The sequence below is a fragment of the Coturnix japonica genome, chromosome 13 (genome assembly GCF_054131305.1).
Source record: "Coturnix japonica strain WE chromosome 13, WE-NBRP24, whole genome shotgun sequence".
In the NCBI taxonomy this organism is placed as follows: domain Eukaryota; kingdom Metazoa; phylum Chordata; class Aves; order Galliformes; family Phasianidae; genus Coturnix; species Coturnix japonica.
Window position 1 is genome coordinate 18,730,423 of NC_140675.1, and position 23,563 is coordinate 18,753,985.

Here is a 23,563-nt window from a genome sequence, read left to right on the forward strand (position 1 = left end):
TGATGATTTCATACAGTAAGTTCCTGCATGTTGCCTTCAGCATCTCTTTATTGACCTGTTGTTCATGAATTTACTCACCCGTTTATAAACCTGCTGACCCCATTTGTTTCTACAGCCTCCCATGGCAGCAGGTTCCAGAAGTTCATTCTCCCTCCCTGCCTCACATGAAGTCCCTTTTATCCATTTCAGACCAATCTATTGGGACTCATTGATGGCCTCTAATTCCAGTACTGCAGAATCCAGTGAGCATCAGATCCATATCCCCTTATGACTGTGTAAAGTAGGCCATTTCTGTGCCCTCTCCTGACAAACCCAGTCTTTCCAGACCATCATCATCCTGCAGCTCCCCATGCCCATCTCATTTGCCATCTCAATTGATCTGAGCTCTCTATCTGCGTGCACTGTGTCCATAGATTTAGAGGCCAGAACTGCACAGCCATCCTAAGAACCAACTGGTTCCTGGCCAACCAAATGTGGAGCTCCCAGAGCAAAGCAAGAAAGGCAAACCTGCAGTGAATCTGATGCATGGGAAAAGCCCTGAGACACTGCTGGATTGCATTACCCACACACTACAATGGAAAACCTTTCCTCACTCTCCCTCAATGAAGGAATAAAGTCTGATATTTCCATCTTGAATTGAAATCTACAGCTCTCAGATTTTTGACCCACGTCCCTGAGATGCAGTTCTTCACTGTCATCTTCCTTCCCAGATCCCTTATCACTGTGATTTCACTTAGGCAACGAGCTGCAAGGCAGACACAACACAGCCAGGCTGGAGCTGGAGCTGGATGGAGGTTTCCCACCCAGCTCTGCCTTTTTAACTGCTTGTACCAGAACCAGACAAACAGGGCTATGGGAGCAGGCTGTGTCACCCCGAGGGTCGTCCCCACGATGAGGGCCGCCCCCTGCTCCCTGACGGCCACCGAGACCCCCCTGGGCCCGGCTCAGCTCCGTGGTTGCCGGTTGTCCCGGGGGCGGAGCGGGGCGGAGCGGCGGAAGCGGGAGGTGGCGGAGACGGCGACGGCGGCGATGATGGCGCTGCGGGGCGGGCGGCGGGCGGCGATGCCGGGATAGAGCGGGGCGGCCATGGCACGGGGAGCCGGCCCGGCGCTACCGCTGCTACTACCGATACTGCAGCTCCTGGTGCTGCCCGAGGGCCGAGGAAACCGAACCGGGGCCGGTAAGTGCGGGCTGGGGGGGGGGGCGGCCGTGATGGAGCCTCGCATCCCTCTGCGGCTGCATCGTGGCGAAGTTTATTGTGGGCAATGAGTGGGCAATGGATGGACTGAAGGGCTGCAGCACATCTCTATGGAGGCAGGTTTGTTATGTCCGGAGAAGAGAAGGCTCTGGGCAGACCTCAGTGTTTCCTCCCAGTGTTTGAAGGGAGCTTGTAAGCAAGAGATGGACCGGATTTTTACGTGGCTTGATAGTGATCGGAGAAGGGGGAATGGCTTTAAACTGAAAGTGAAGAGACTTAGGTAAGATTTTAGGAAGGATTTATTTACTCAGAGTCATTGAGACCTTGGAACTGCTGTCCAGTGAGCTGTGGGTGCCCCATACTGGGATGCATAGAGGGTCAGTCATTGGGACCCTGCATAGTGTGAGGGGAAGCCAGCCCACAGCATAGGGGTTGGAACCGAATGATCCTTAATGTCCTCTCCATCCCAAGCCATCCTATGACTCTTAAGGTTTTCCCCTCTTTGTGTAGCAGTGGTGGTTGTTTTGTTCATCAGGCGATGGGCAGGAAGCAGTTGCAATGGTTTTGAAGGTTCAAGGGCTGATCCTTGTGGCCGTGAGCCTGAAGCTTCTGCTGTGTGCATGGCAGGGGCTCTGCTGTGCTATCCAAGGGCTGTACCTTGTCCTGAGAAGCATGTTTGCTCTCTTCGCCCTGATGTGGAGGTAGGTGTATGTAACTGTGGTTATCAGCTGCTGAGAGTGGTTCCCATGCTTCAGATAGACACAGACTGCTCAGGGAGCTGCTGGCGCCAGGGTGAGATGTCACTTTGCTCCAGGCCAACCCTGCTCTGGCATCCTGCTGGGTGGGTTCCCAGCCCTCAGGTACCTCCACTGTGTTCAAGGTGTGATATTGGGTTCTTCTTGGCGTCATCCTGCCAATTCAGGTGAATTCCTCATTGGATATGAGAACTGTTAAGGATCAGATCCTCCTGAGAGGAGTGAGGAGTCTTGGGATACATCAAAATGTGGTTTTGACATGGGTTACATTATAAATAGCACACAAAAAGCCTGCCACAGTCATCCCTTGTCTTGAGTCAGACTGGTCGCTGTCTGTGTAGCTGTACTCAGGGTTCTCAGTCTTTATGTCCCTTTGGAACTGCTGCTTGACCTGAGCTCTGCACAGGGTTGAGCCTGCTGGCTTGTGAAGTGCTGGCTCTTATGAAGCCCCAGAGATATTTGCATCTGCTCTGAAACCCAGACCTCGTCCTTCTCATGGGGAGCTCTGAAACCAGCGGTCAAAATGTCTAGAAGCAGAATGAGATAATCTTTGGATGAACAAATCCAAGCTGTCGCAGGTGGTTCTTTATTCAGACATTCAAAGAATGTGTCTCCTCTGTGCATCTGTGATTCTCCTCATATTTTGTTTGTCTTCTTCAATTTTTTCCTGCTTTTTGCATCCTGTGTTTGAAACTATTAGAAGGAGGCTCTTGTTCAGCATCAAATTATGTTGTTTCCATCCTTTCCCACAGGGATTTCACAACTGCCCTGTTCAGTTCAAAGAGCTCTGAGCATTGCTGGATGGTCAGGTCTGACTCCCAAGGTGTTGCTGTGCTTCTGAAGAATGTGCAGAACAGGGTAGAAACAGGCACATACAGAGCACAGCAGTATTCAGATGCACACTCAATGCAAATAGGGAGCAGGAGCACATGCCTCACTTGCACATGACCCGTCTTTCTGGCTTTTCTTTATTAATAATCTATTATATCTTCATGTAGCATTTCCTTCTCAAACCAGGTGAAGTGGGAATCAACTCATCTTGTTTCCTGGATGCCCAGCATAGCAAAACCTGGGAGTGGAGCTGTGGCCCTGGTAGGTTCTTTCCAAGCAGAGCTGTGTATTTGGACTTTGTCCACACTGCTGTACTGCAGGCTCATGTGCTCACATTGTCAGCTGTCACACAGCTCTGTGCCATTCCCTTGGGCTGTAACTGCAGCTCACCTCAGTCAATATAACTGACCCATCCTTAATGTGACCCATGCTTGACTTCTTAATTCTGCAGACTGACAGCCCTCTGCTCCTCCCTACAACACCTCATAAGTTATTCTTCTTCTTCTGTGGCCCCTTGAAGGTGAGGAGCTGCTGATGGGTGCTGTTGGCCATGCAGAGTGTGGCTGGAGAGCTGAAGCGGGTTTTTGCTGGGTGCTGGTGGAACAGTTCATCTCTGATCAGTCTGTCCAGTGTGAGCTTTGGGCAGGACCACGGCTGTCCAGGCTTTACTACTCTGTCTTTGTCTACCCTTGGCTTGTGCTGGCACCCAAATGTCACCATGGACATCCAGCAATGAATACGCTGTGTGTATGCAGTGCCACTGGGTGCAAAGAAGCTGCTGATTAAAGGCTTCTCTTTTCTGTAGTTCCTATGCGTGAAATAAGACTGGGTTTGTAGGAGAGCACAGCTGATTTCCTGCCTCCACTCATGACTGTGGGAGCCCGTACTGTACTGCCATCACATCTGTGTTTGCTTGAAGGGTCCCTTCAGTGGTATTTGCTCTTTACTGTCCCAAAGAGTGACCTAACCCTGACCTGAGGACAGTAGCTGGAGTTTGTGCTGCCCTGTACTGGGGTACAACCAATCCTGGTCCCCTCATTTGGCCCTGGGTGGGCTCTGATGCAGGACATCAGCTGGGGTGGCTGTGTGTGTTCTGCTGGCACCTTTTCCCTGGAGAGTAAATCCTCCTGTTGGTTTATTCTTTGACAGCAGTGAAAGCTGCGTGGCTGGTATTTCTTGCTTTCCTATTTCCTCCTTTCTCAGTTGGGTTTGCAATGTGCCTGTAGGCTTTAGCTTGGTCATTTGCCAAGAAATTAAACCCGTTATGACTATTCCTGTCTCTTTGCAGTGCCGTGTGTTCAGGTCAGCATGTATCCTGCTCTGGGGCATGAATCGTATTTCCTGCTCGGATTAGTTTCCTCTTGGCACCATGTACAACCCAAGGCTCTGCTCCTGCCTGAGGAATGCTTTTTTTTCCTCTTTTTCTGGCACCTCACTGAAACTCAGCTGTGTCCTGCGTGTTTCCACATGACCCTGAGCAGCATGAGATGAAGACAAGCTACGCACCACTTGCTGCTTTATTGTCTGATCAAATAGTGCTTCTGAATCTGGGAGCTACCACAGTGTCTCTCCATTTCACAAAATTCCAGAGTAGAAAAGGAGCATCAGGGAGGGCTGAGTAGAGATATGAAGGTAAATTCTTTACCTTGCTGGCTGAGAGGAACCTCATTTGCTGGTGGACAAAATGACTTTGTCTCCATTCCCGGTGCAGTTTTGCCCTGTTCCCAATCCTGATATTACATTTCTTTTCTGACCATGACAGCAGTGTAGTTCTGCATGTAGAATGACCAGCAGCCTGGGAGTGATCTGTAAGCATAACTGGGCAGAGGGATGGATGGAGGCTCTCGTTAGTCCTATGGCACTTTCATTGAATGACTGTCCAGTGACATTAAAACTCTTGTATGCACCCATGGGTGTCTGTAGCAGTGCAGCCTGCTCCCAGCCACCCAGCAGCTGCTGTGCTCTCTCCCTTTTAGGCTCCCTGTTTGTCTCCGAGTACTTCTCACAGAGTGCACAGAGATTGTCCTTCTACAGCTGGTATGGGAACGCCAAGGTCTTCCACTTCCACGTGCCAGAAGATACCGTGCTGCTTCGCTGGCTTCTGCAGGCATCCAGGGGGAAAGAACCTGAGTGCACCAGCATGGAGGTCACAGTGTATGTATGTCCCCTCACCAGTGCCTGCACATGCAGCCTTTCTTATCTTTTCTTTGTCCTTGTCACTCATGACTGGAGTTGTTTGTTCGCAGGAGGCTGTGAATTCATTCGCCGGTTGGAGCAAACATCATTTCTGAATGTTACACTAGCATTGAATCTGTGGTTTTTAACCTGTTGGAGCATTTCATGTTACCAGCGGATCAAGGAGCTATCAAATGCAGTGTCTAAGAAAGGCCTTAGAAACACTGGAGAGAGCTTCACAGTGAGGCTGTTGTTGCTCTTCAGAAACAAATGTGTTCCTGGACCTTTCTGTACCTGTCAGGATCCTGTGCATGTTACCAGAGGATGTGGCAGAACTGCAAAGGTCTTAAGAGGATCCAAAGCAATTGTGCTGTCTGCATCCCAGAAAGGTTAAATAAACGCCTCCTGTGTTATGTAGCTGCCTACTTTTCTGGTAGTTCAAATTTTGAGATGCTTATCTTGAAAGCAGAAGCACTTTTGTTCTGAAGTCAGTCACAGAGGCCTTCCTAGGTGAGCGTGTTTTAATCTGTCTGCCCTCCTTAGGGGAGGAAATAGGGAAGATGCAGATCTTAGCTATAAAAAGAAAGCTCTTAATTGACGGTTTAGCCTAGCAGGCTATACAGGGAATTTGCTGATGGTTGCTTTTAAAAAAGGAAAGGGGAAGAAAAAAAAAGAAAGCAGTTTTGTGATTGGGGCTTAACCTAAGTAAGTGTTACGGAAATTTGCTTTCAGGCTTGATGGAATGATGTAAATCCTTATCTTAATAAGCAGCCAAGTTAAATCAATCTCTGAATAAGTCCAAGATAAGGTAACGCCAGCCAGTCCTCACCAAATGAAAATGATGGCTCTGTGCTCCACTTAAAATGTGGGTTATTTCGAGCCTGCACCCTCTCTGATCTCAGGCCAACTGGGGTATCTATTCACGAGTTCATATTCCCGTTCATCTTGCACGTGTATTTACATCCCGTGATTTATTTGGATTCTGGTTTCTCTTGCAGGCACTTTCGCTATGGAGCTCCTCCTGTAATTAACCCACTGGGCACTCATTTTCCTGCAAACGCAACCGTCCGTCCTTCCTATAACATCAGTATCACTCTGAGCAGCGCTGTGCAAAACACCACCTTTGTGAACATCACCACCCCTGCTGCAGGAGACTGGTTCATTGCTGCACATCTCCCTGAGGCTGCTGGCAGAATTGAAGTGAAGGTAAGGGCTCTGATGAACATCTCGTACAGCCAGCATACACTGTCCAGTGTGTCTTGCCACATCTGACCGGTCTGCTCTCCCCTCCTGCAGGGTTTCTCCACTCCATGCACCTATATGTTTCAGGCAGATATGTTTGTGCTTAGACTCACTGATATGCCTGTTCTGGAGCCTGGTGTTGCCATGCCACAAACCATCGTCTCACCTGCTAAGCCACTGCATGTCAAGTGAGTGAGAGCAGCGGCTGGAAACACTTGGGGCTGTCTGTGGGAGGGTCAGATTTCTCACTGGTGCTGCTTGGGGTAAGCCACTGTTGTTTCCATGCTGGGCTGGACTCTGGATCTCGAGGGCCTTTAACCAGCTTCATGTGGCAGGCTGATGAGGTCTGTGTGGGCACAGCATATGAGGGCCCTTCTCTGACTCTTTGCAGGTAGACCTAACGCTTGGCTATGGGAATTTGTTAGCTTCTAGAGACCCCTCTCCTGGGAATGGTATTCACAACACAAATCAGGGCATTCTGATTCTTGTCACAAAGCCTCTGGGACTCTGTGGTGGGCTGTGGCTGCCCTTTGTTCAGAGTACAAGTTGCTGGTTCCTCTTCCTGCAGGGTTTTTGTTCCCAAATACACTGCCAGAATGTGGTTTGAGCTGCGAAGCTGTGTGACAAGTGAGCGGAAACCATGTGCTGTGCGGGTGGTGCTGGGCTCCATCACACTGCCACAGTCCTTCCAGAGGATCGTCACCTGCACAGGGAATGTGAACTGCAGTGTAAGCCTGGAATCACTGCCCTGGGAGAAGTGGTTGCAAATCATGGTGGAGAGTCTTGGTACTGCCAATGCCACTGTGTCATTGGAGATGCTGGCTTCTTTCACAGGTGAGCTTCCATCTTCATGTGGGAGAGAGACCAGAGAGAATTTTGTGTCTGCTGTGTCTCTTGTGCCTTTGTGTGAATGGCTTAATGTGTTGTGTTCCCCAGCATGCTTTTTGCCTGGATATAATCTCGAGGGCTAAGATCTGATTGTTGCTTAGGGGTTAAAAGAGTAGGCTCCAGTATTCACCCAAGGATGAATCAGGATGTTTGAGAAAGCAGTGTCTGGTTTAATGTTAATGAACATTCCCTGTCTGCTGGGTACACTGATGTGTTACGATACTATGTATTATCCCTTCTCCAGTTCCTCTGCTTCCCAGCTGTTTCTCAGCAGCTCCAGAATATTGTCATTCACTTTACCATTTGTCTGGCTTTTGTCAGTGTCCCAAATTTGAACACTGATTCTAGGGTCTCCCTGGTAAAGTCGGTGCCTTTCAGGATCAGAGTAAATTCTGAAGTGCCTGAACCAACTAAAATACCCCACAGTTTGTGCTATAACATGAAGGTCTGAAGTTACCGGGGCCCTGTTGGGGTGCTAGTCCTGATTGTGCTGATTCCTCTCCCTTTCTCTGCTTAACAGATTGTAGACCGGGAAGTACCAGTTCATTCCTTAACTTCAGCAGTCTAAACCAGAGCCAGGCTGGTTCTGGATCAGGGAGTCCCACTCCATCTACAGGAATGGTTTTACGCAACACTTCTGACCAGAGGAGCTTCTGCCTCCAGAATCAGCCTGTTGTTCGTGAGGACCTGGATGTGGTGTCTGTGCGGTACAGGCTCTTGAATGGTCCCAGTGTAGCCGTGTACTCCATCTCCCCAACCCTCCTCCTCCTCAACTTGAACAGTGGCATGGATAGTGGGGGTTCCCTTGTGGTGAATCTCCTGCTTAACAAGGTGCAGTAGGCTTCTTCATGTGATTGTCTTCTCTTTGCAGTGCTTGACCCTGTCCCAGCTCTTGGGTAAATTCAAGGGGTTGTAGGTACCAGTGGAACTATTTTCCTTTCTTTCTTGATGCTGCAAGGCACTCTTGTCCTGTTTTAGATACTAGTGTCATTTACTGCTTGCCAGTTCCAATTCAAATGCTCCAGCTCACTGGAATGTGATGGCAGAGGAAATGGAGATGCAGCTGCTTTCCATCTCCTCCGTGGAAGCCTAGAGCCTTGTTGCCAGGAGAGCAGACTGATAGGGAAACCCAGGGATTTCCTATCTGAGTCACTGATTCCCGAACTCCTATGGTGGCACTTACAAATTAGTTCTCTGAAAGTGTGTCTAGGAAGCTTGTTGTAAGGGCTTGTTAATGCTTTCCTGAGAGCTGGAGCACAGCTCAGCCCTGATGTCAGTCTGCCTCCTATTTCTACCACCATGGATTTGTGCTGAAGTGATGTGCTGGTGTAAATATTCCATCTGAGAGGCATTTCCAGCCATTCAGTCTCCCCAATAAACTTTTTTCCTGTGCCTTTCAGCACAAAAAATATAATGCAGTGACAGGGCAGGGTGAGGTGAATACAGGTTGGTCCAGAAAGAGCTGGGGAATTGATGGATGACTTTGATCAGCGGGTTTTAGAATCACCTGCTGCTCCCATAGATTGTGAGCAGTGTGGGAGATTAATAGGGTGTGGGGGGTGGCGTTGAGTTGCTCTGATGTGGGATGTTTTTCTGTTTACACAGACGTCACTGAGCCAGGCCAATGCCACTGTGGTTGCATGTGTGAGTGCTGCTTCGCCGGTGCTGTCTCTCAATTCCACGCAGAACTGCAGCACAGGTATGAGAGCCACTGACAGCCACCACCAGCTCAACTATGGAATCTCAGGACTAAGCTTTTAGACCTTTGCTTTTAGGAGGTGCTAACTGACTCAAGTCCTTTGTGTGGTGTTTTGGGCAAGATTATTTTGGCACAAGCTCTCCTAAGGCCTTCATCACTCAGTGCTGGCAAATGCCCTGAAGTATAAGAGTGCAGATGCTAGTCTGGAACCAGGAGCCAGGCTCCATCAATTAAACCATAACAGTATTTAGCAACTGAGTCTCTTCCAGCCTTGTTGGCAGGTTTGAGGCTAGTCAGGGCCTTGTTGGTGTGCAGTGAAGCTGAACTCTGTGTTGGAGGACTAGAATCATAGAATCATATCAGGATCACAGGATGGCCTGGGTTGAAAAGGACCACAATGATCATCCAGTTCCAACCCCCTGCTGTGTACAGGGCTGACAACCAGCAGCCCAGGCTGCCCAGAGCCACATCCAGCCTGGCCTTGAATGCCTGCAGAGATGGGGCATCCACAGCCTCCTTGGGCAACCTGTTCCAGTGCGTCACCACCCTCTGAGTGAAAAACTTCCTCCCAGTATCTAAACTAAACCTCCCCTGTCAGTTTAAAACGATTCCCCCTTGTCCACCCATCTAAACAGCCATGCTCCCTCCTGTTTATATGCTCTTTTCAAATATTGGAAGGCCACAATGAGACTTCCCCAGAGGCAAGTAAACAAGCTTTTCCACTTTTCTTGTGCTGTCCAGGCAGGTTCTTTCAACACCCCAGGGCCCTGTGAGGATGGGGTTAAGGAGCAGTAGGAATATCTGATCTCTGTGCAGCTGATCTCAGCCAAGGATTGCTGCAGGCCTTTCTCCCCAAGTTCTGGCATATCACAGCACTCTCTTCTCTTCAAGCTTTCTTCCAGGGCTACCCTCTGAGTCTGAGCACGTCCTCTGCGGAAGCAATGCTGATTGTCCTGTACCCACAGACAGATGACTGGTTCCTTTCCTTACAGCTCATCTGCCTGAAGGGCCAGAGGTGAGTCTGGTGTGTTATCCAGCCTTGAGGCTGAGACAAAGCACTGTACCTCCTGGTCCTGCTGCCCTTGTCTCACTTAAGCAAAACCAAATGCCTCCCACTGTCCTGCCTTCTGCTGCAGGCTCAATACATGTGGTAGCAGTAAAGCAGTGAATACAGAGAGGAAGAAAAGAGATGAGTGGCAGTGCTGCTCTCTGATAAGCCCTCAAGCAGCTTGTCTGGTGCTGACCTGCTGTGTCTCACGCTGACTGCATGAGGGTGGCAGAGTCTGCTTGGATGAGCTTTCCCAGATGCGTGCTGAGGTGATAAATAGGAGAGAGCAGTGTTGTAAATCAGAGTGCTGTTACTTCCTCAAGGGGTCTTTGAAACGTGCACAGTTGCTCTCATAATACAGCAGTTTGCCTTCCTGGTGATTCATCTGTGTAAGGAGCCAAGCATGCTCTGCGTAATGGCGCTGGCAATTGCTGGGTCTGAGGACCACTCATGAGAATCTGAGACTGTTACAGTAGTTTGTAGAAGAGTTGAGGCCTGCCTGTACTTTGGTTGGCAGTCTGAGTGGAGAAGGATTCTCTGCTGGGAGCAATGAAGCAGATCCACAGCTGGTTGTGGTGTGAGGGTCCCTCTGCTGAAATAAGAGTGGGAGCAGCCTGATGGCAGGGCACAGTGAGGCCGAGAGCCTTCAGAACCCCTGAAGCAGTACTCCTGTGGCACAAGGGTGTCCAGAATGGCCAGGGTGCCAACAGCCTGTTCTCATTGCAGTGAATGTAACACCGCAGAAGCCAAAGTGACCGTCATAGCATACCTCACCCCCTGCTTCAATGACTGTGGGCCGTATGGACAGTGCAGCCTCCTGAGAAGACACGGCTACCTCTATGCTGGCTGCAGCTGTAAAGCTGGTGAGTGCGTTTTCCTAGGAGGCCACGTCCTTCCATTTTGTTGTTTAAATAGCGGAGCCGGGACTGTCACAGCTGTCACAAACAACCTGCAATCACAGTGCCTGCCCAAAGTGCCCTCTGTACCTGTGGTGCACTCTATGGGCAGCGTCCTGATTTCCCTGAGGAGTGTCAGATTCTGGGAAGCGCCCATAGGGAACAGTGAATCAAAGACAACTTTCAGCTGAATAGTAGTTTTACTTCCAGCTTTGAGTCCCCGATGGCCTTGAGAGGTGCTTCTGAGCATCCCCAAAGAGATCAGGATGCTGGCAGGGCTGCCTGAAAGTGTCAGCATCAGAGCCTGTGTCTCTCAGGGCAGTTTATTACGTAGTGTCCTGGTACAGGATGTGATGAGACAGGCTGGCAATCTCCGTGATTTGCTGTGGTGCTCTGTCTCATGCCAAGAGTCAGGATGCAAGCCAACACTTATGCTTAGAGGTGCCCCTGGAGGAGGCACATTTGTGTCAGCTGCTAATTATAATGAGATGAGAGAACTGGGCGGGAGTCACTAGCTTAGGGAAGATGATAGCTGTTCTGTGCCTGGATGGATCCTTGTATCTGTTCTTAGCAGAAGGGCAAGGTGAAACGTGGTTCACTGCTGCTTTGGACCTGATCCAGGACGCCATTGCTTTCTTCTGCAGTTCTGCTTCTAGGCTTGGACTGTGACAGAAAACGACATCCTAATTTCCTCAAAGAGTGCCATGTTCTGGGAAGCATACAGCACCCCAGGGGAGATGAGGAATCAGGCTGAGGACAGCTTTCTGCTGAATCACTTGGAGCAAAATGCCCCAACTGAATATTCATGACCCAGAAATAAACTGAAAGAGAGCAGCCTCCTGTGGGCTCCGCAGGGACAGCAGGGGGAAGGGGACAGAGCTGCTGGGTTTGTTTCTCGTGGCACTGTTATGGGATGGATTCTACTCTTAACTCTTCTTGTTGACTGTAAAGTGCCTGTATGTACCAGGCTGCCCTGTGAGTGAGCTTTCTCCAAAAGGAGGGCATGAGCATCTTAATCTCGAGTAAGAAAGTAATTTTAACCATTTAAGTGGCTGACAGAGCGTATTGGCAAGCAGGGCTGCGGCAGCAGAGCTCATTAGACAGCAATTGCAAACATCAAAACAATTAAAGTCAGCTGCTTAGTGTAAATACTGTTTGGGTCCTCTCTGCTCTGCAGGTTGGAGCGGCTGGAGCTGCACAGATGATACCAAGGCCCAGTCTGTTGGTGCACAGAACCTGGCCACCCTCCTGCTCACGCTGAGTAACCTCATGTTCCTGCCGGCAATAGTGGTTGCTGTTTATCGATACTACCTGGTGGAGGCCTCTGTCTACACCTACACCATGTTCTTCTCCACGGTAGGAATTAACTTTTATCGAGTCCCCTGCCAGTTCCCCCTTAGCATCAGGAATTTGGGGAGCACTTAGTCCAGTGCTTGCTGAGTTGGACTAAAGGCTTTGGTGGAGCAGTCCATCCTGGAGCTCCACAAGTTCCTTCTAGGATCATTGGACATACACCTCCATGGACATGTCCTGCCCCTTCAGAGCTTGGATGAAGTGTTATTTGAACTGGATTCTTCCAGCCGTGCTGCAGGTGCTCCCATTTGGGAGCAGACCCCAGGGAACTGAGATGGGAACACAGCACAATGCTGGGAGGGTTCAGAGTGATGGCTGCTCTCCAGCTGCTTTCCGCAATGCTGTGCTGGTTTAGTGGAGATTCCTGGGGATGCTGCCAGGAGGGATCCTAGCTCCCATTCTTCTGCTCCTTAACATAAAGCTGTGTGGTGGTGCTGGATTCAAGTTAGCCTTTGTTTTTTCTTCCAGTTCTACCATGCATGTGACCAGCCAGGCATCGCTGTGATGTGCATTATGGACTATGACACACTACAGTACTGTGACTTTCTGGGCTCTGTGGTGTCCATCTGGGTGACGATCTTGTGCATGTCCCGGGTGAAGAAGATTCTGAAATACGTGAGTGCAGGATTTCATTGTGGGTATTGTACTGCAGGGCCAGGCGTGAGCTGGCCGAGCCACAGGTGGCCATGCTGTGCCCTCTTGTGGCAGCACTTCGGTAGCACGGCACATTCAGCAGCTCCTCTGCTGCTTGCAAGGTTCCCTACATAGCTAATGTATTTTTAATTTTTAATCCAGTGTTGTTTTATCCTAGGACTTTGCACTGCGAACCTGAATGCTTGTTAGTAGGTACCGGGCCCTGAAGGGGCTGAGGTGAAAGATTTGTGCATCCTCTAGTTTCTCCTTCTAAAAGTGGTGCTCCTGAATCATGTGTGTATGTAGGGCTGGGCCAACCAGGAGATAAAATTCTCCCTGTCTTAGGCCTTTGGCATGGCCAGCTGTGCACTGGCAGAGGACGAGCTGCTGATGTTGGTGGTGTTGTCTCATTTATAGGTTCTTTTTGTCCTGGGGTCACTGCTAATCGCCATGTCCCTGCAGCTGGACCGCAGAGGGGTGTGGAACATGATGGGTCCCTGCCTGTTTGCCCTTGCCATCATGATCTCAGCATGGGTAAGTAATGACAGGCAGATAACCTACTGCCCTTTGCACCTCTCCAGAGAAAATGGTGGCAGAGCAGGCTCTGGATGGCAGCCCATCCAAACACAGCCCTGATTTTCTTGAAACACCCTGTTGACAGAGTGCAGGGCAAGGAATTTACCTTCCATCCTTCCAGTATCTCAGAAATGATGATAATGGCTGGAGTGTCATGCCAGAATGGTTGGTTGTTGCCTATGCCCTGGACAGGAACTGTGGCATCAGCACTACCCTCTGCCTGCTGGCTTTTGGTGCCACACCTGGATATGGGCTCTTGCACATGAGCCCAAGATGGATGGAGATTTAATGTTTCCAGAGGTATACACTCTTGCTGTGAAGACTTTAACCCTTCTGTTCCTTCACACCTCCAGGTTTACCATGGAGTGAAGCGCAGGCACTGTTACCCCTCCTCGTGGAAGCGATGGGTTTTCTACCTCCTCCCAGGGATCACCTTGGCTTTCATCGCCATCTCAGTATACGCGTTCATGGAAACCAATGAGAACTATTACTACACTCACAGCATCTGGCACGTGCTGGTGGCTGGAAGTGTTGCTTTCCTGCTTCCACCTCGGGACAAGCATAAGAAGCCCTGGGCCTGGTCACAGAAGCTCACGTGTCGCTATCAGATCTGCCAGAATGACCGTGAGGAGCTCTACGCTGTCACCTGAACTGCTTGGCTCCACGTCCCAGAGGTGAAGGGCTGGTAAGGTTGCTCTTTACCAGGCCAGGCTGGGCTGCCCCTCTGTAGCACACTGGCTATCTTCTTGTGTGCTCTTTCACTGGGGCAGCACAGATATCTAGACTGGATTTAAAGATGAAGACGGTGGGCTTGTCTTGTGAAGGCAAGTTTGAGGCCCCCTCCGCTTTTCTGCTGGGATGGGGTAGGCTCTTCATGGTTCCAAATCAAGGAGCAGTCTGCCCACCACCTCCCCCATGGCCCTGGGGGAAATTGCCAACCCTTCTTCCCTTCCTACTGTATCGATAAGACTTGGGCTCAGCCCGTGCTGCCCTGGAGCCAGATGCTGCAGGGCTCTTCCCTGCACTCGCTCTCTTAGCAGAGGTCTGTGGGACAGAGATTTCCCCTGATATCCTGCAATCAGAATTTGCTTTATCAAGAGAAGAACAGGCTTATTCTGCCCCTGACCTAGAGGTAGATGCTTTTGGGTGCTCTTGGTGCTAAAAGGGAGGGAGCTGATCTCAGCATGCCCTGGGTCATTGATTGCTATATCCTACGTGAGTCTAGAGCCCCTCTCTGTGAAACAGGTGATGCTGCTCTTACCTAGTCCTGATTCTAGAGGGGATGAACAGGACCTGAACTTGGGCCCTAACTTCAGGATCAGACTTGCCAAGAATGTGGAAAGAAATGTGGGCATATGCAAGAGCATCAGAAGCATCTGTCTCTGAACTGTGAAACACACAGCAGAACGAGTTTAGTCTTAGTTTTCCTTTTGTCCCTCTTAGTTCATCTGGAAGGAGACAGGCAATTGTACTGTTCCCCTTCCTCTCTTCATGTTCAGGTATTTGCTGTCTTCCTTTCTTTTGTGGGTGCAGGAGCTCTGCCCAGCTAACGTAGGTGGCAGCGTCCCTCAGGACTCCAGTGTGGTTGGTGATGGGCTGTGACACTTCACTTGCAAATTAAATTAGTGACACTACCCCCAGTTCCTGCACCTTTAGACAGCAAGATTTCACTCTGTATCTGTATTGGGGTCAACCTGTGCTGAGCTGGAACTCAGGGCTCTGGAGCAGCTCCAGTCCTGCAGTCATCTGAGCACAGCATGGTCTTACAGCAGACTTATTAACATGTGCTTTGAAGGGGTGCTGCACCCAGCACCTTTCCTGTGCTTGCATACAGCATCACATTGGAGCTGTGCCACCCCTGTGCTTGGCCAGGCTGTGTGTGCTGCAGTCACGGCTGCTCCCAGCCCATTGGCAACATCCCAGTCCCTCCATGAGCTCCCAAGGCAGCTTTAATCACCTTGGGTTCATCAGTCTCACCTCAGCCTTATTGGAGGGCACTCAGACATAAGAAAGCAAGATCAGAAACAGAACTGGCAACTAGGAAAGTACTCTTTGCCCATCCTTATTATATAGACAAGGGCTCAAATACACGGTTAATCCACGGTTCCCTGTTTATTCCAGCCGCAGAGGATGGCTGAGGGAGAGCAGTTAGGACTGTACAAAGGTCTCAAGTCTAGTATAGAAAGAAGATAGTTCAGATGCCGATGTCCGTGTGTTTCTGTTGCAGCCTGTGGTTTGCTGCAAGCTGACTGATGTCCATACAACTGTATGTTGTATGTTGTATGACCATGTAATCGCTGCATATCCTCCCACTCTGGGATCAAACACATGTGTGCTAATGGGGAAGATGAAGGTTCATATGGTGCTGTGTGCACTGCTCAGAGCCGCCCTGCAAACCCAGCAACCCTTTGGGGGAGGAAAGAGCTATTAACAAGGATAACACTTCCAAGCTTATAGGAAACATTGCTTTCCTTGCCAGCATCCTGCACTTTAACTCCTTGCCATTCATCTCATCTTTACCTAATGGATCTGCCTGTTAATCCATCCTCTGCCTGTTAATCCATCCTCTGCCTTGGCACAGGGGCAGGAGCAGCCCCAGCCCGGTCTCGTTCCGTCCGTGTTCGGTGCCGCACCGAGAATGAAGCAATAAATCAATACATCAATAAACCCCCTCCGGTTTGGGGGGGTGGGGGGGGTGGGTGGGGGTTGGGTCTGTATTTTGGGTTAAATCGGAGGAAATTCGGTTCGTTTTGGGTTTGTTTTGTTGGTTTATTGTTTGTTTTTTTCCTCCTGTGATTATTTTATACGGTCAATTTGGAAGCTTCTGATTTTATAACGTAATAAATGTGACGGTGTTGGAGGGCAAACTCAAACCGTGGTCTTACTGTATACAGCAAGGGGGGGGGGGGTGAGGAACGCAATCGCGGATTGACCCTCACCGGCCACCGTCACCTTCAGCCAACGGAAGCCGTCCCACCTTCCGCTTCCGCCCACGTGTGCTACCGGGACCGGAAGCGGAAGTTAACGGCGGCGGCCATGCCGCTGCACAAGGTCCCGCCGCGGTTATGGCCGACGCTGCGGCTGCAGGAAGGGATCTGTGCCCGTCTCCCCGCTCACTTCCTGGCTCAGCTACAGGACGACACTCCGCCCACCCCCGTTCATTGGCGGCCTCTGGGCGTGCGGTACCGGCGGAACCCGCGAACCGGGGAACGGGAGCGTGTGCAGGACGTGCCGGTACCGGTGTACCTACCCAGGGCCGCACACGAGGGGCTGTGGGGCGGAGAGGGATGGATCCGAGGCTTCCGATATGCCAACAACGATAAGGTCAGAACCACGTTACCCGCTGCACAAAGGGCACGGTTCGGTTCGGTTCAGCCCAACCCGGTTCGGTTCGGTTCGGTTCTGACCGCCGTCCCGCCCTCAGCTCTCCACTCGGGTACCGAAGATCTGGAAGCCTCAGCTGTTCGAACGTCGGTTTTACAGCGAGATCCTGGATGCGGAGCTGACCATCACCGTCACCATGAGAACGTTGGATCTCATCGATCAGGCCTATGGCTTCGACTTCTACATCCTCAAGGTAAAGCGAGGGGAAATGGTTTGAAGTGAAAAGAGGGAAGATTTAGGTTGGATGTGAGGGGGAAGTTCTTCACTAGGAGAGTGGTTAGACCCTGGAACAGGCTGCACAGGGAGGTTGTGGATGCCCCGTCCTTGGAGGTGTTCAGGGCCAGGTTGGACGGGGCCATGGGCAACCTGATCTATGGGGTCTCTATGGGGATCTATGGGGGCTCTATGGGGTCTCTAAGGGGATCTATGGGGGCTCTATGGGGTCTATGGGGTCTCCTGGGCAACCTGATGTAGTTAATGTGTATGTTTGGTGGCCCTGCTAGACAGGGGGGTTGGAGCTACATGATCCTTGAGGTCCCTTCCAACCCGGGTCATTCTGTGATTCTGTGACTCACCGGCTGCACTCAGTGTTACCGGATCCACCTGCCGGGCTCCGGGGGCTCCTGTGCCATGTAGAGCCCAGCCCGCTCTGACTCAGCTCCATGTCCTGTACCTGCTTCTCTATGTGGTGTCATTTCCTTTCTCTCCCCAGACCCCTAAAGCCGACATGTGCTCCAAGTTGGGGATGGATTTGAAGCGAACGATGCTCCTACGACTCGCACGGAAGGATCCCAAGCTGCATCCTAACGACCCAGCCAGGAGAGAGGCAATATATCACAAGTACCGGGTGCGTGCTGGGCTCTGCTGCTCCCAGTCCTTGCTCTGGTTCTAAACACATCTCCCAGCTGTTTCTCATCTCCCTGTATGTTGCTGTCGTTTCTTTACTGGCCAGTTAGGAAAACAAACGCTTCTTTTTGATGTGAATCTGCACTAAGAGCTGGTAGGAACACACAGTGCCCACAGCAGGCAGGAGTTTAGCGAGGATTCCAGGCTGCCTGAATGCCACTGTTTGACTTGGTGTGATGATGGGCACTGAGATAGAAACCACTGACATCCACAGCCTGTGCTGAGAAGCAGCTATAGAACCATTCAGAAGAGAAGCAGAGCAGTTGATACGATGGTGTCATTATACCTCCTGTTTTTCTTTTTATTGCAGGAATTTGTGATTCCGGAAGAAGAAGCTGAATGGGTTGGTTTGAGTTTAGAAGAAGCAATAGAAAAACAGAGGCTTCTAGAAAAGAAGGTGAGTTTCTGAGGCAGCGCTGTCCTGCAAACACAGAGATATCTGAGCTGTGTTGGGCTGCGCATTAAGTTGATCTGAGTAAAGGAAATAACACTCCAGAATTCCAAAGCAGCTGAATCTCTTTGTTTCAGGACCCCGTCCCACTATTCAAGGTCTACGCTGAGGAACTCGTCAACCAGCTGAAAGAACAGGCACTTAAGGAGAAAGAGAAGGAAAGAAATGCGTAGAGCAGACTCCTGCTGCAGATGAAGCTGTGGGGTGCAGGAAGCCATTTATGAGCCACGCTTGTGAAAGAGGCAACGCAATGAGCACGATGGGGAACGTGTTGCAGTTATCAGCATCTAATGATGGCAGCCTGAATCCAACTGAGGAATTATCCTTGTTGGCTGAGGAAAGGTTTTCTGTCCTGTGGCCTCTGAAAGCGTTACTGTAAGACTGACTTGATGCTTCTGCCTGTGCGAGTGGTTGATTGCTGTTTGGTTTGATCCTGATATAAAATGAAATGTTATGTATCTTGAGAATGTCAGTAAACTTCTCTCTGATACTCACTGGTCATTATTGTGTGGTGTATCCTAGATCAGTCCACAGGTCTGTTCTGCAGAGAGGAGAAGACTGTGCCCTGAAAGCACGAGCTCAGACCATCCTGCAGCCAATACAGCTTACAGCCAGTACAACTTACAGCCAGTACAACCATCCTGCTGGCCATACAACTTACTCTAACCCTGTGGCTTCCAATGCTATTTTCTGTTTGAAGATGTTGGTTTTTCCATCTTAGATCTTCAAAAATGTTATTAAAATGGATGTTCAGCCTTCGCTGCTGTCTGGAGATGAGTGTAGCATGGCTGTGCTGCCCCTGGCTGTGCTGTGTGGGAGCAGGAGGCTCAGCACTGCAGGGGACAGATTGGATGGCAGAAGCTGGGGTGTTTCCAGCCTGTTTGCCTGTCCCAACTCTGGCAAGTCCAGGTTCCCAAGAGCAAACATACACAGAAGGTCACATTTGCCTAATGAATGATTTCTTAGCTAGGCCAACACAATGGCATTTGCTTAACTTCTCCCTCTCCTGCAACTGAGCTGAGTGGGAAGCTGCTGCCCAGCTCCTCCAGGGACTCTGACACTCTGCCCTCATTAGAGATAATTAGCTGGGACAAGTTCTTCATTGACAGCTCTGCTCATCATTAGGGCTAGCACAGCTCATGCATTTTAATGTGGCTCCGAGCAAAGCTGCTGCCAGTGGCTCTGACCCTCCATCACCATGCTCGAACGTGCTGATTCCATTTGGGATGGTTGGGAGGGCAGGTAGCAGCTCTTTCTTACCTTGAGCCTGGGTTGTAGGTATAAAAAGTGATCTTCCTGTCCCGTGGTGCCCATATCCCTCAGGGGAGAGCTTTGGTCATCCCCAGCTGCAGTGCTGCCAGCACTGTCCTTGGAGGCTCCTCTGTTCCTGGATTTGCCATCTTAGGAAGGAGGAGGGAAGCAGGAATAATGGGAAAGTTCAGCCAGATGCAGGGAGACCTCCCATTCCACTGGGGCAGAGCTAATGCTGGCTCTGTGAAATACATTAGGAGCTGCTCTGTGGTGAGAGGTTAGAGGCATCATCCTGCCTCAGTATGGCTGAGTGGGTTCTGCACTCTGCAGTTATCAAGGAGCCCAGGCTTTGCAGTTCTGCCTTCCCAAGCCAGGGCTGGTGCCTTGAAACCACGACTGAATTTTTGCCTCTTTCACTTGTGGTTCCCAGCAAATCATGGACACTGATCTGAGAACTTGCATGAGGTGAAGGCTGCATTCCTCCACCAACTGAGCCATTTAAATTAATGAATTCAATAGGATTTTACTTGTAAATTCCAAGCAAACCCATCTGTGCTTTAATGGCCAGTGATGCTGTGGGAGCTCTTAATAAAAGCAGCAGTTCTGTGTTGGAAGGACAGAGATGGAGAAGTGGCAGCATCTCCATGTCTGAGATGTTCAGAACAGCAGGGCCAGGCCCTGGGTAACCTGTTCCAGCATCTGTGGGCTGTGAGACCAGGCTGGGCCCAGCAGTGAGCCCTGCAACCCTCCATCACAAAGCGGCTTCCAGCTCCTGCTGCCTCCTGGCTGCAGGGCTCAAGGCAGGGGATGGCTGCCTCCACCTGCGGCTGCTGTGTGGAGGACACGGCTGGGGCAGGAGGGCTGTGGGGCAGTGCAGGTCCATCCATGAGGGCTTTTGCTTCAGCGTGCTCTGCCATTCTACGTGCATCTCCATCACTCACCTTCCCTAGGCAGCTGTTGCCATGGCAATGCTTTACGTGCTGCTGTTTCAGTCCAGCTAGAGCACAGGAGATGCCTTTGGGGAGATGGGAGCTTGTGCTCAGCCTGCAGGGCACCCTCAGGTGTCCCATCACTGCGGGCCCTGCAGGACCCATCGCCCTGGGGCTGGTGGTCCAAGGCAGAGGCAGCAGGGTGATGGGAAGCACCGGGAAGATGCAGCTCCTGCACTGTGGGCTCTTCCAAAGCCAAATCTGAGCTGTTGGATACAACCCCTGAGAGCACACAAAAGCACAGACGGGCAGGTAGAGCATCTGCCTCCCATCTTTAATACATCACATTGTGAGGCACAAGCAGTGCACCAGGCACTGGGGCTGAGCACGGCTGTGCTCCTGGCCCTGCCCTCACCACCTCCATATTATATTATATTATTCCATATTTGCTTTGTGCTTTGTTTCCTGAAGCAGCTCTATGTGATGGGGAGAAGCGGTGGGTCCCCATGGGGATGTTCAGGGGGCTGGAAGGTGCCTCCTGTGGCAGCAGTGCTGGCAGTGTGGCATGGGGAGCTGCAGCGGGCACAGCAGGGCTGGTGTTGGCTGTGGGCAGGCAGAGCTCTGGCTGCTCTGAGCCAGGAGTTACTATGGGAACCGACAGAGGATGCTCAGAGGGTGCAGAGGGCAGAGATGCTGGTATGGCTTCGTGGTATTGGTACCTGCAGCCACGCAGAGCATCAAGCCTTCAGTTGGTGCCCATGCTTTGCTCAAAGCCACCTGTGGCCATGCAGTGAGCTGGCACCGAGCTGGGGCTGCAGCAGTGGGATCTGTGTGCGGCTCATTGCTCTGCTTGGTTCTCGGCTCTGCTGGGGCTGAGCTGCACGCTGAACCGGGGCCAGCAGCATCCTGCGTGCAGCTGGACGGAGTGTTTGTGTAAGCAGAGCCTGCCCGGCTGTACCAACAGCCGCCTGTTTGTCCATGTGTGGGTGGTGAGAGCCCTGACGTCAATGGCTGCCTTTCATCTCCCCCGCATGGCCGGGCTCCCCTCGAGCAGCAGGACGGTGTGCCCGACTCACCGGCACCGGCTGAGCTGTGCAGCAGCGCCTGCCCCACACAGCAGACAGGGCTGGGAGCATTGAAGGCATGGCTGCTCTCCTTTGTGCCCTGAGCCCATGCAGCAATGGTACAGGGACAGGTCTGAAACCTCGGGGGGTCCACAGCTACAAACAGGCTCCCCATCCGACCATGTGCATTTCCTTTTTGATTCTCAGTCAGATGATTCTCTCTTCTTCCCTGCATCCCATACACAGACGTCATTCCATGTGCCTACAAGGGCTGGAGGACACAGGGAAGAGGAAGGGAGCGGTGTTTTGCCCAGTTCTGCAGTGTAAGACCATCCCTACAGACCAGCATGGCCCCACAGCTGCAATCCCAATGCACTCCACACAGGGTGCCATGAGGTGCAGTTGCTCTCCATGCAGCTCCCCTTGTTGTGGAGCTGTTCAGAGAAGAGGAGAGGGAGGGAGACCTTACAGGGGAAACCTTACAGCTCTCCACGCCTGAAAAGAGGCTGCAATGAGGTGGGAGTTGGGCTCTGCTTCTGGGTAACACTGATAGGATGAAAGGTGTTGGCCTCAAGCTGCGCCTGGGCACTTCAGGTTGAGTGTTAGGAAACGTTCTTTCTCCCATCCTCCCCATTGCTTCCCCAACTGGACAGAGCCATGTGAAGGTTGGCTGTGCTTTGGAGGAGCCCCAACACTGAGGAGCACAAGGATGATGATGATGAGGGCTGCACTGTGGTGCTGGTTAACCCTACATGGAGTCATTGTGCAGCTGGTGGGGAGCAGCTGGCCCGGGGGAGGCAGCGCTGTCTGCAACAGCGTTCAAAGAGTTTTGCTTAAGTGTTGCCGCTCTTCAGGGCTTCCTCCAAAAAATAAAAAAATAAATATATGTCTATATGTAAAAAGGGAGAGAAAAAGAAGATAAATCTTTCCATGCTGGATGAAAGCGGCCTGTCTTGACTATTTACCCAGCAATTATAAGTAAATCGGTGGTGCCTAAAGGGGCTGGTTGCCATAGTTACAATAGGATTGGAAGGACCATCATTTGGTCCTGGCCGCAGCCAATCAGGCTGAGAAGCCAAAGCTGCAATATAAAGTAAAGATTCCCATCTTCCAGCCACACAGTTGCCAAGAAAGGGAAATAGGTTCAAGAGTGTTGGAAAGTGCTCCGGACAGCAAGCAGGGCGGCTGCTCCCGTCATGGCGGACTGCGAAAACCCAGCCGGCGCGCGACGCAGCGGGGCAGGCAGGTGAGAAATCCCAACGCTCCCCATCTCCCCGCTCATTGTTCTCCTTCACCACGGCCCCCGCCGCCCCACCCCATCCGCGGCCACCACCGACCCCCTCACCCAGCCCCAAAACCCACAATGAAACCCCCCTTCGGGCGAGAGACAAAGAGATCCGTGCGGAAAAACGCTCCACCATTCTCCCCAAATTGTGATCGTAGGCCTTTCAAATCAAATTTCGCAAAGCAGCTTCATCAAAGGCCCCCAGCTGGGAGACACAAGCCCCATATTCCTGCCGCCCACACGGCCCCCCCAGGCCTTGGATGGTGCGACAATCGCACACAAAGTCAGCGCGGCTCGAGAAGTGTGTGTGCAAGAAAAGGGGGGAAGAAAAGAGAAAAAAGCGAGAGCGAGAAAGAGCGGTGCCTAAATTGATCATAGTCTCCAAATCTCATTACTCGAGACTTCTGAGGACGGATATTTCCAAAGGCTGCTATTAAAGACTTGTAAATGGAGCCCCTTTATGAGATCAAAGCCCAAGGGCCGGGCGCGGGGCGTGCGGTGGCTGTTGTGGCGGTGGCGGAGGGGCGAGCGGAGCCGCAGGATGCTGGGGGAGCCTTCCTCCCCTGCTGCTTCTGCCCTCCATGTTTCCAGTGTCGCTGCTGCCGCTGCGTGACCCATCTTGCAATGGATACTGCAAACGTGATGTCGGGCAGAGCCGAACGCCGCCCCAGCTCCTGGAGATGGGTGAACTCCACCACCCGCAGCACCGGGGATGGAGAGAGAGTTCCCAAAGTCAAGCAGGTCCCTTCCAAAATGTCATAGTAATAAATGAGCTTATTCCAGTCGGGACCTCTCGGGACACCTTGGACTACAGATCAGCTAACGGCGTGGGGCGCTGGCTCCATGGGGCCGTCCTGGCCTCGGGTCTTCTCCGTTGGGTCTCTTTTCCTCCCCAAGTCGCGGCACCTCGCTGCCTTGCTGGCCATGGGCAGAAGGGCCGAGGACAAAGGGAGGTGGACAGAAGTTGTACGACTTTCTCTTCCCACCGCCTCCCTTCAG

General features: G+C 51.5%; 3 protein-coding genes across 12 annotated transcripts in view; all 3 read left to right on the plus strand.

Moving 5' to 3' along the window:
- Positions 1-1,019: 1,019 nt before the first annotated feature.
- On the plus strand, positions 1,020-16,161 carry PGAP6 (post-GPI attachment to proteins 6). 10 transcript variants are annotated; one of them, XM_085514275.1, is made up of 15 exons: positions 1,020-1,180; positions 4,073-4,416; positions 4,761-4,938; positions 5,031-5,469; positions 5,958-6,165; positions 6,256-6,389; positions 6,770-7,035; positions 7,610-7,920; positions 8,695-8,788; positions 9,680-9,803; positions 10,563-10,699; positions 11,910-12,088; positions 12,554-12,700; positions 13,136-13,252; positions 13,648-16,161. In XM_085514275.1, the coding sequence occupies exons 6-15, from the start codon at positions 6,280-6,282 to the stop codon at positions 13,942-13,944; spliced, it is 1,782 nt and encodes a 593-aa protein (XP_085370401.1). In that variant the 5' UTR covers positions 1,020-1,180; positions 4,073-4,416; positions 4,761-4,938; positions 5,031-5,469; positions 5,958-6,165; positions 6,256-6,279; the 3' UTR covers positions 13,945-16,161. The 10 variants fall into 10 exon arrangements, 7 of the variants coding, with proteins under 7 accessions (XP_085370401.1, XP_085370397.1, XP_085370398.1 ...); XM_085514271.1 differs by having other exon boundaries at positions 5,031-5,348; XR_014933917.1 differs by lacking the exons at positions 4,073-4,416; positions 5,031-5,469 and adding an exon at positions 12,897-13,012 and having other exon boundaries at positions 13,648-13,662.
- A 143-nt stretch (positions 16,162-16,304) lies between these two features.
- On the plus strand, positions 16,305-18,525 carry MRPL28 (mitochondrial ribosomal protein L28). Its single transcript, XM_015877352.2, has 5 exons — positions 16,305-16,618; positions 16,719-16,871; positions 17,391-17,525; positions 17,895-17,981; positions 18,113-18,525. The coding sequence occupies exons 1-5, from the start codon at positions 16,331-16,333 to the stop codon at positions 18,206-18,208; spliced, it is 759 nt and encodes a 252-aa protein (XP_015732838.1). The 5' UTR covers positions 16,305-16,330; the 3' UTR covers positions 18,209-18,525.
- Positions 18,526-22,400: 3,875 nt separating this feature from the next.
- AXIN1 (axin 1) overlaps positions 22,401-23,563 on the plus strand; it is a 63,413-nt gene continuing 62,250 nt past the window's right edge. Inside the window, exon 1 of the mRNA XM_032447557.2 lies at positions 22,401-22,525. The gene's annotated coding sequence lies outside the window, so the exon portion shown is untranslated. The remainder of the gene's footprint in view (positions 22,526-23,563) is intronic.

Excerpts from the sequence above, each read along its gene's own strand:
- PGAP6 (XM_015877349.3), top strand. The coding sequence starts at position 1,087 with ATGGCACGGGGAGCCGGCCCGGCGCTACCGCTGCTACTACCGATACTG. Across the intron at positions 7,921-8,694 it reads TGAATCTCCTGCTTAACAAG|ACGTCACTGAGCCAGGCCAA; the intron begins GTGCAGTAGGCT and ends CTGTTTACACAG. Across the intron at positions 10,700-11,909 it reads TGGCTGCAGCTGTAAAGCTG|GTTGGAGCGGCTGGAGCTGC; the intron begins GTGAGTGCGTTT and ends TCTGCTCTGCAG.
- MRPL28 (XM_015877352.2), top strand. The coding sequence starts at position 16,331 with ATGCCGCTGCACAAGGTCCCGCCGCGGTTATGGCCGACGCTGCGGCTG. Across the intron at positions 16,619-16,718 it reads GATATGCCAACAACGATAAG|CTCTCCACTCGGGTACCGAA; the intron begins GTCAGAACCACG and ends TCCCGCCCTCAG. Across the intron at positions 17,982-18,112 it reads AGAGGCTTCTAGAAAAGAAG|GACCCCGTCCCACTATTCAA; the intron begins GTGAGTTTCTGA and ends TCTTTGTTTCAG.